Here is a 10,574-nt window from a genome sequence, read left to right on the forward strand (position 1 = left end):
TTCACGTCTATTCTTTACCCAACACGTCATCAACCTTTGAGTCATTTATGTATGTATCTAAAACTCATTGAAGAAAGTACGGACGCAGAGACTCAAGCTTGAGTTTGAAATAAATTTATTTGTGTGTGTTGTGTGTTGTGCTGTGGCCGCAGAGCGCAGGGCCGGGCCCCTAACCGTCCCCTGCTTCTTGTTCTTGTGCTCGTAAGAAGCTGGCCTTTTTCTGGGCGACGCGGTCCTTCCTCTGTGCCAGAGATAACTTGGCGCGATTCCACCTGCCCGAAAAAGAGACGACAACAACGGCTCCATTAACATTCAGCACAATGTTTGTCCGCTCGGCACTGGGATCTTCCCAGTACAGCTTTTCAGTGCTTAGAAAGGAAGCGTCGTTGAATGAGGACAATTATTCCCTCGGGTTTATGGTTAGTGTCAGATATCAATAATGTGACATGGGTACTTTAAGGGTTACACGTCACAATCTGGTCCAAAGAACCAGAAGAGTTTCATGTTGTGATCCAGCTTCATCAGTACTGGCTTAGAGAAGGAGGAGGGGAAGATACAGACAGTAGGAACCCACCTCTTCTTCTTGACGTCTTTTTTGGGTTTCTTTTCGTGTACAGGATTTGCTCTGATGCTGGCGTGTGCCTTTTTGTACATTTCTTCGACCTGAAAAGAACAACAAAGACAGCATGTTGATGCACCACATCTCTGCATTTCACCGAGCACGACGGTTCTTGTGGTCTTGCTTCTCTCAGCCCCGTCTTGAAAGGACAGTGAACATCAGCCAATGCAAATGAAGGACCAACTACATTTTGCTCAGCGTGCTTTGTATCATCATCAAGAAGCAGAGAACCAAACAAATTATTCTGAGGCATTTGCCTTCTTTAATCGTCCTTGTGGTTAGGGAAATGCGTGCTAAGGATGCAGCTGCAGCGGAGTCGTAACGTGCTTTGAGCACTGGGCCTCAGTGTTTGAACCATGCAGGTGTAACCTTTACTACTGCAATAATACTGAACCAACCAGTGTTGTAGAGTTAAAATAAATACTGTAATACTGATATTTTTTTCTTTTTCTCTACATAAATCTATGAGAAACGTTTTCAGTAAGGCTCCTTTAAACTACATATGTGATCAAGACGAGCTCTGAGCAGAACATGTTTGTTTCTAAATGAACTTGTCAGTGCTCTCTGGTGGACAAAGTGAAGCATTGTCCACCATTAAAATCACAGGTTGTACTTTTTCACAATTCACAGCTTATCTTGTCCACACTTTTTAGTCCTGTTATCGTCTGGTAAACATTAACTTCACTTCATACGCTGCACTGTCTCCACCGCGGCCTATTTGTGTGTGTGTGTGTGTGTGTGTGTGTGTGTGTGTGTGTTTGTTGGGACCACAAATGGAGCCACTTCTTGTAAATTATCTCAAACATTTGCAATCATTTGTAATAAACTAAACACCAGGCAGCCGTAAATTTATCGATTGGGTTTCAAAGATTACAACTTTTCAGTTCTAAATGAAGCAGGAAGGAGGCATGTGGAAATGTAACAAACATTTTTCCAGTTGAGATTTCTGTCCTGACTACAAGTAACTTTTTAATTAAATTAATTAGTACAACATCATACTAATCCATGACTGCTGTCGTCTTCCATTGCCTCCCATTACTCAACACTCTCCCACTTGAAGAGAGGAAGTGTTTCAAAGGACAAACAGTGCAGTAGTTTCAATTCTGATACTGGCTTTACATAAATTTAGAGAATTTCATATTGGGCAAATCTGGTCGACAGATGGGACGATGAGGCCGCATGTGCACCTATGACCATGATGCTTCGCTGTAGTTTAAAGTGCTTGGTGTGGTGTGTTTTTATGGTGAAGAGCCTCTATCTTACTGTGTCTGGCGTGATTCCGTTCTTGATGAAGCGAGAGAACTGTTTTTTGTAGGCCTCCTCGTCTTCCTCCATCAGGTAAGACATGTAGTCGGCCACGTTCATGCCCATGATGTGTTTCCGATGCACCTCCGCGTTGAACTCTTTACTCTCTGCGTCATAACCCGGGAAGCGTTTTATACTGGGAACAACGAAGACCAGAGTCAGGTTAAGTGAGATTATCCAGCATTTTTACACACACACACACACACACACACACACACACACACACACACACACACACACACACACACACACACACACACACACACACACACACACACACTCATCTTGCTTCTCTCAGCCCCGTCTTGAAAGGACAGTGAACATCAGCTAATGCAAATGAAGGACCAACTACATTTTGCTCAGCGTGCTTTGTATCATCATCAAGAAGCAAAGAAGGACCAGCAACTGTGCAAAGAGTATGACTGGATAAGTAATGTCCTCCTCCAACCAGTCAGTGGGTGCTACGTTCACACTGATATGATGCTCACCTGTGAGGAATGGCCAGGCCTCCGTCGACTGCCCCCTTCAGCGCTCCAAACACCTTGTTGCCTGTGGTGGTTCTGGCCAGGCCTGCATCGAGGTAACACGTGAAAGCGCCCGGCTGTCCGTCGACGCTCTCTACATTGAACTCATCTCCTGTCACCTCCACCTGGCCCTCGTACACCTGGTCCATGCCAAACTTGTGCAGCAGCTAAGAAGAGGTGAAGGAGGAAGCAAAGGAGGAGGAAATTACAAAAGCACTCAACAAATCTGAAATTGTTATTTCCTTTTAAATGTGTGGCCTGCTGGTATCTTTGAGTGTGCGCGCCCTTACCCTGCGAGCCAGCAGCAGCCCGGTGCAGTAGGCCGCAGCATAGTTAGTAAGGCCTACAGTGATACCGTATTTGGGCAGCTCGTGAGAGTAAGCAGCACACACAATCTGGTCTCCTTCGATCTTTGCATAGGCAATCTGGACAAGACAGACAGAGAGAGGTGAGTCTGGGTATTTTCAGCATGCTGCCACATGAGTTCGGCTCAGTCTCTCAGTCACTGACCTGGCAGCAGATGTCCCTGTTGGAGAACCTGACGATCATTCGGTACTTGGGCGTGTTGTACTTGTTCTTGTCCTGCACAACCAGCCGCTTACGGGCGTAGAAGTCAGTTTTCCCCTCTGAAGAGTTTGTAAAAGCCAATGATTAATGAAGCACTGTTTGAACAAATTAAAAGGTTTAGCTTAATGTCCCGTGCTCATTATGAAGCCTGTGAAGCTGTTGTATAAAGCTCATGATCTCACCTCTTCTTCTCCTGAATTTGACTTCATATCTCTTGAAGTAGGCCTTGTTCTTCACCACTTTGACGAAGCCCTGAGAGGAAAACAGAGTCAAGATGTTACCCTGCTAGCCAGAACAGAGAAGGCTGTTTCGCTTCGCTTCACAGTGTTGACAGTGTCATATAAGGAGATTTTTGTAGGTTACTGAACGCTCGGTGAGAGTGTCCTGTGATACAGGTCAGCTGAGGTTTCATCAGCCCCATGGCTGAAACGCCACGTTAGACCTCAGCGGTTCACCGGCCGAGCAGCCGCAAACATCCACGAACATCTATCTCTCAAACCGCTGGAAACACTTTTCTCCTGTCAAATACATCTCTAAACACCCATATGCTCTGCAGTGGATGTATATCGCTACATTTTACTCACCATTTTCAAGGTATTTTGCTCCTCTTCCTCCTGGAATCACGATCTCTCTCTAGGGACCGGAAAGCTGACTTTGTGAATTTTCTCCAGCGGGACGTCCGTGAGCAGCAGCGCCCCCTGCTGCACCGGAGGACGACACGGACACATGGACCACCAGGGGGCAGCAACAACGCAGACACAGCAAGGGTTCGCTCGTCTTTTCAACAGTGATTTACTCATTCAGTGACTGTTATTACAATATAATGCGATATAATGCACATTGTTATTCATCTTGATGAAATGCTGATACCGGTGGAAGGAAAAAGGACGTGGAACAAGCTGTTCAGAAATTGTCCCAATGAAGAAAATGTTGACAAAATATGTTTTCCTTTAGAGTTTCTGTATATCTAGAGCTGAATTCTCTATTGATAACGTTTATATTCTGTACTGAAATATCAACAATTAACTATTTATACAAGAAATGCAGCTCAAAGTGCTCTACAAATGTTTACAGTGCTGACAGGAAATGTTTCCTTTAGAGCAGCTACACTTCTAGAGTTAAATTCTCAAATATTAAAGTTAATAAGTAGTCAAATAAAATAACGATAAGAGCAGACAACAAATGTGGACATAATAACAGCACTAAACAATTAAAATAAACAAGAACGATAAGAATTTAAAATCCATTACAAAACTAACTGGAAGCCATTGTAGGGACTTTAAGGTAAAGATACTACTTTAACAATAGTTAGTGAAACAAAACTAAGAGATGAACTAAGAGGATTCTCTCATGTCAAACATGTCAGTAGCACAGTGACGATGAAGTCCTTTGACAACCTCTGTGATAGTTTCAGAGGTCAGCTCGGTTGATGTATCACCCCTGCCTGTCGCAAAAGCTACTCAACAAAATGATGATGATTTTAGCTGGAAAGGTGTTAGAGATGAAACGCCTGAAGCTTGGGTGGATTTTGAATACAGAGAGGTCACAATGTTTGATGACTGAATCAGAATCTGACACAGATTTCTGTCTGAGTTAGCTGCCCACCTACGCACGGAAGCACACATATTTGTACCTTGCTTAACACTGTAATTCATTAAACTGTAAAGATTACTCGGGGTCTTTAGAGTTCACTTCTTGAGTTAACAGTCCAACAGTGAATATATTACTGTCATCAGACTCAGCTCATCTGTGGTACTTTAATGTAAAAGTCTGCAAATTAGATATGACCAACACATTGACACCCTCAGCCCAGCCATGTTTTTTCTCCTGCTCCTCCTCCTCCTCCTCCTCCTCCTCTTTCTGCTTCTTACTCTCTTGCATGTGTACCTGAGATGATTTTGGCTCCATGTACAGGCTGGGAAAAACCTATGATCACCAATACAGACATACTTACACAGATATAACCTGATGATGTCACACTGTAGAGTTGTTGCGGCCCTGCTTCTCTTTGCATTGTTGTTGCTGACACAAGTGTGATATGGTCAAAAGCTCCAGAAAACTACTAAATGAACCCTGTGGTGAGATTTTTCCACCTACGATTTACAAGGTGCACCTTCTCTCAAATCATCTTCTGGTGAGAATGGTTTGCCAACAATTGTTTGTGTTCCATTCATTAATTTTCTTCCACTTATTTGGGGTCTCAGGGAGGCTGAGTGGTGTGATACCCCGGTAATTTGAGCAAACCCTGCAGTCCTCCTTTCTGAAAATGTGAAGCACCACCCTGCTCTGCCACGCCACAGGTACTGTCCCAGTCCTCCTCATAAAACTGAGGTGGCAAGCCAGCAAAGACAACCTAATAATGTTCAGGGCCTACTGCCTGCGCCAGGCATTTTTTTCTTTCAGGGATGATCCTATATGAATACAAAACTGTGAGTCAAAATTAAGTCTTGTCAGACTGAGATGCTGCAATGAAGATTGACACGAGAGAGAAAGAGAGAACTGACACATAGAGTACATAGAGTTATACAAGGGGAAATGTAGAATATGATACAACAATGACAATAGCAGCTATATTTTCCACATCCAGTCACACATCTCTATTTCTAACACAATCATAGCACAAGCACAAACTGGAAAACTACCATGATGTACCAGCATGACTAATAAGATGACAGCATGTTTCAAGTGAGCAGACATTCAGCAGCAGTTAGTAAGAGCGTCATGAGTAACAAAAATAAACAGTAAAAGAAATATGTGTTTTACACTGTGGATCCACCTATTTCCAGGCAGCGGACTGGTGCTGCTGCTGACCCACCCTTGAAGCCGTGCCGTGAATACGAGCGGTGAGCCTCACACTGGTGGTGTCATTCAGAGGGCTCAGTGTTACTCCACAGGCCCCAGAGGTCATGTGCATGGACAGGAATGCATTGTATGTATGTATGACACAGGACTGCACAGATAAGAGACATCAGAAACATACTATCAGAGAATTTCCAGAAAATGAACACCTGACACCACGAGCAACATGATGCAAATCAAATCAAAGCAAAGCAACTTGACTTTCTGGGTTGTTCATCTGTACTGTGAAAAGAAAACACTATATATGATTATTTATACTTCTACAGTCCAGTTTTTATTGTTTTTATTAATTCATTACAAATTAATTGTTATATCTTATCTGTATGTCACCACTGATTTTAAAACCATTGATTTCTTTCTTCTTTTTTTGAGGACGACAGGGTGTAATTAGGAGTTCATACTATTGTGTGATATGATGTGTTTTGTTTGAGTAAGACCAGTTTAAGCAGGGCTGCGTCTCACCGACACGTTTGTCATTCAGCGTCTTCAGTCTGCTTTATGAAATGTTTAACGGTCCATTTGACACGTTTTGTGGCGTAGAAAAAAAATCCTTTAACGATTGCTCTGTCAAATGATGTGCATCAGTCTATCTGTCACTTCTACGAACAACCACTGAAAAAGGAACGAGGATCTTCTGCTTTTCAGTTCGAGTGAAATATCCCTCACTGTCACTCTCGGTGCAGATGTTCTCAGCTTAAGATAAGAAAAGTCAAAGTCACTCTTGTGGACAGCTTCCGCAGAGCCGTTTAAGCTGTGTTTCTGCAAAACTGATTTCACAACAAAGAAAGCAACTGTCCAGTCATCCGTAGGCAGGAGTGGTCAGCAGTTAATAAGGGTTAACAGTGGAGGCGGAGGGTGTGGTGGTCACACAGAGGGCTAGTACTGGTACAACCTTTGTCCACTCTAGATTAAGCCGCCCTCTCCTAAAAAATCTTTTTTGCTTCAGGAACTGACATAATATCCACAAGGAGCTCAGCCAGTGTTTGTTTTGTGTGCTGCCGATTTGTGTTTTCATCTGAAAAGTCACAAAATAAAATTGAAACAAGATGACCTTGAGGTTACAGTGGACAAGAAATGACTTGCAGAAAGTCACACCTCAACAAATGTGTTGACAGGCACACCACAGATAAGAAGACTGCAGTCTGTTAGCAAGCAACACACTCATGTCTTTCCTTTTTTTCTCACTGCTGATTGCTTTCATTTTAATTTGCATGAAGAGACATTTTGAAGAGCAAGAAACATTATACTTGCATCATGAATATACTTCATTGACCTATCACGATTTTTTGACTTCCCACACGAGTTAGAATATGGACGCACTGTACAGTTAAGTCCTTTGTGCTGCATGACGGAGTCACACATACTGAGTACTCAGCAAAACCAAATCAGTTCTGCAGAAGCTAAATTAAGTTCTGCTAACTTTAACACCAGACAGAATATTTCAGCAGAGATGGTGCAGTGATGAAGTTACTGTGTGAAAGCCCAGCCCACCATTTCTCTCCACCCAGAGTTGTACATCCCATGAGAGGTGTTTTCAGTGTGAAAATATGACAAATGACAAATTATAGATTTCGCAGCATCAGCTAAAAGAACTGGTAGCAGTGCAGGAATGGGTGAGAAACTGGGTTCATTCAGGGGTTACATTTGTAAAAATAATGAGATATTTCTCCCATTGAAAGCAGCGTAAAAGATACAAAAAGCATCACAAACATCCACCAGAGGAAATAAATAAAAGCATCGACACACACATGAACTGCAGGCTTATCTAGACTTAATTTGTTGACTGTTGACCTCTGACCTTTCCAACTGCTGCTTCACCCCCACAGACATGCACAGACACACAATGACCAGGAAGCACCAGGCAGGTTTCTTCACACCCATACACCGACATGCCCAGAGAGATTCTCAGTATCTGAGAAGGAAATTTACAACCAGAAATGGGCTGGTTGCAAACAAGGGGAGCTGCTGATCACAGTGATGGATGATGGAGGTGATTTGTGGAGTGTTTATAGCATAAATCAAAGCATTTGTTTAGTGTAAAGTGAGACTTTCTTCCGTTTTTCACACTTTCAAGCTTTTTTTCTTGGAAATCGTTGCTGTTCTGACTCTGGGCCCAAGTTTTGAGAATCTTTAGGCGACGTGATCGTACAACAATAGTCAGGGTTAGATCAGAATAAACATCCTAACAAGTACACCATTAACATAAATCAAATCAATGTACAGAAACACAGACACAAACTACTGCTGCAGGATGACACGATTTGAAATGAGAGTGGGCATGAAATAAATGGCATTTGTGGCCCCCGTGTGTGAAAGAAGAACTGTGCTGCGGTCATCAGTGTCCAGTAAATCATTCATTGTGTTCACACTCGGCCCCTATCTGGTGGCTGCAGTTGGGGCCAGCCGAGAGGTTGGTGAGATTCGGTCGGCCACTCCTGCGTGCAGTTAAACTTGAGGAAAAGGACTGAAATCAGATTGTAGCTGGAGAGAAAGGGACGGAGATAGTTTAAAGAGAGAGGGAGGGGGCTGTCACGCTGTGGTTAGAGCTCTGGAGCCAGAGGAACCTGTGAGGGGATGAGATAGCATGATGTGGTTTTCATTGAGATGCCACCACAGAGTGGCGGTGCAGAGGTGAAGGCTCAGACTGAGGGCCTGGGATTAAACAGAGACATGAACCTGTGAAAGTCAGTTTAGCCACAATAAGATACTATGACATGAATCCATTGCACGCACTATACTGAGTAAGAAAAAAAAAAGAAAAAACCAAACAAACAAAAAAAAAAAAGAGCTCTGGCTTAATTTTTTCTCTTAGGTCTGAATTCCTGGAACTATAAAACTGAAGAAAAGTCAAATGACTTTTTTAGGTGTTGATATTTTCTTCTTCTGCAAGAACAAAATCTACTTTACTTCCTTTCACTCGTCAACAACTTAAAGTGAGGCTATGCAACTTTTGAAAGAAGAGATAACACATTCTTTGTCTTACAAATGAAATGTTGAATTCATGAGAAATTAAATGCCGTTCTGCTCAATTTAATGCACCCAGGAGTTTTGTTGCTACAGCCTCATGTGGTCTGGTGTGACCAGCATCTTATGGAGGCTAATGTTAGCTTATGTTAGCTTGATATTGCTGTGAAACGGACATTAGAGGATGGACATTAGGGAGCAAATTCACTGACTCGAAAGTTTGGGTTACTGCATGCATTTATCATTATCTCCTCACATGTTGCCACAGCGGCTGCTGTTTAGCTAAACCTTCAGTCTCGCTTTAAACTGAAATGCAGCGAGTCAAAATCAAGACAACCTATTGACCAGCTGCGTGCGCTCTGCTCCTCTTGTCAACATTCACATGCATGTGGTGTGAACGCTGCAGCCTCAGGTATATTTAAAACTATGAAGAGTCCGTGCACTGTCTCTCTATTCTCGTGAAAGAAGCCCCGAGGTTGAGCTTGAGAAAATAACCCTATGGCTCACCAGCACAAGTCTTAATTTAACCTTGTGACTATGATCCGCACCTTCGACAAGGTAGACAACTGCTGCTGTGAAGAGTAAGATTAAAGTCCAAGAGTCCCCCCCTCCACCTCCTCCTCCTCTCTTCTCCGGGCTGTGATCACTGCCATTGAGCTTCTATTTCAATCACATACTTTCTGTAAGACTTAAAGAGTGAGAATCAAGGCCTGTGGGTGAAGAGGTGGTGGGGTGAGGAGGGGGGACACAGAGAGAAAAAACATGAGGCTGTGGCAACACTGATAGTGTCTGCTCGACGCTGCGTCTGGTTTCCTGTTGAGTCAGTGTGTAACCCTGCTTTTGAACACGGTCACATGGGCCCCGTCCTCTGCAGCTCTGTCACTTTAGTTTCTTTCTGATTAGAATAATCAGAATACAGAATCAATCAGCAGCTCAGAAATTGTTTAAGTGAAGGCATTTAGTCAAATATCTGGGTGAATATCTTTCATGATGTGATTGAGTAAGCTTGATCTACAGGGAAAATGTTGAATTTGGATAAATTCCGCATCCATGGCCGACTGTATGTTTCCAAACAAACATTTTCAAAGGTTTTGTTTTGTTCCAGTCTGAAGTTCTGTTGATCTTACAGGAAAACTGGTGTTTTGTCTTTGCTCATACTGAGCGAGAAAGCCTCGCTGTCTGCTCATTGGTGGGAGGAGAGGTGAGAATTAGTGTTTAAAAATTCCAGTGTTGTCAGATCTTATGGACTGATGTCTCACGTTGACCCTTTTCAGCAGGTGAAGCATTAAAAAAAAAATCAGAGCAGGCAGACAAATGAAAGCTGAGCACACCATAAGAGTCATAAGAAAAATCCATGAAGTGTGGTCTGAAGTGAAATGAGTCACAGAAATTGAACATTTTGTATTTGTTATTCCACAAAGAAAGAGTAATCTGGAAAAATCACGTGGGACTACAAATCTGTGATTAGGAGAGAAAATAGATTCTAAAAGGCAATTTAAATGATCTTTTTTTGTACAATGCAAATGTCCAAAGATTATGCAGCCTTTTATCTAAACATGAATCAGTGTTTTTGTTTGAGTGTCATGGCTGACTAACATGTAAACCTCTTAGTGAAGGAAGGAGGGGAAGAGAGAGAGAGAGAGAGAGAGAGAGAGAGAGAGAGAGAGTGAGTGTGTGTGTGTGTGTGTGTGTGTGTGTGTGTGTGTGTGTGTGTGTGTGTGTGAGGAGCAGAGGGT

General features: G+C 42.9%; 1 protein-coding gene across 1 annotated transcript; it reads right to left on the reverse strand.

The window, feature by feature from the left end:
* Positions 1-98: 98 nt before the first annotated feature.
* On the reverse strand, positions 99-3,681 carry rpl5a (ribosomal protein L5a). The gene is made up of 8 exons (XM_070973901.1): positions 3,600-3,681; positions 3,198-3,267; positions 2,959-3,074; positions 2,739-2,873; positions 2,413-2,615; positions 1,883-2,060; positions 575-663; positions 99-272 (listed from the first exon to the last, which is right to left on the reverse strand). Exons 1-8 carry the CDS (start codon positions 3,600-3,602, stop codon positions 170-172), a joined length of 897 nt encoding a protein of 298 aa, XP_070830002.1. The 5' UTR covers positions 3,603-3,681; the 3' UTR covers positions 99-169.
* Positions 3,682-10,574: the final 6,893 nt, after the last annotated feature.

Source organism: Chaetodon trifascialis, chromosome 11 (assembly GCF_039877785.1).
Source record: "Chaetodon trifascialis isolate fChaTrf1 chromosome 11, fChaTrf1.hap1, whole genome shotgun sequence".
In the NCBI taxonomy this organism is placed as follows: domain Eukaryota; kingdom Metazoa; phylum Chordata; class Actinopteri; order Chaetodontiformes; family Chaetodontidae; genus Chaetodon; species Chaetodon trifascialis.

What these genes read in the sequence shown, in the direction of transcription:
- rpl5a (XM_070973901.1), bottom strand. An exon ending in CAAATTCAGGAGAAGAAGAG is followed by an intron (nt 3,075 to 3,197) that starts GTGAGATCATGA and finishes CAAACTCTTCAG; the next exon opens with AGGGGAAAACTGACTTCTAC. An exon ending in ACGGAATCACGCCAGACACA is followed by an intron (nt 664 to 1,882) that starts GTAAGATAGAGG and finishes TGTTCTTTTCAG; the next exon opens with GTCGAAGAAATGTACAAAAA.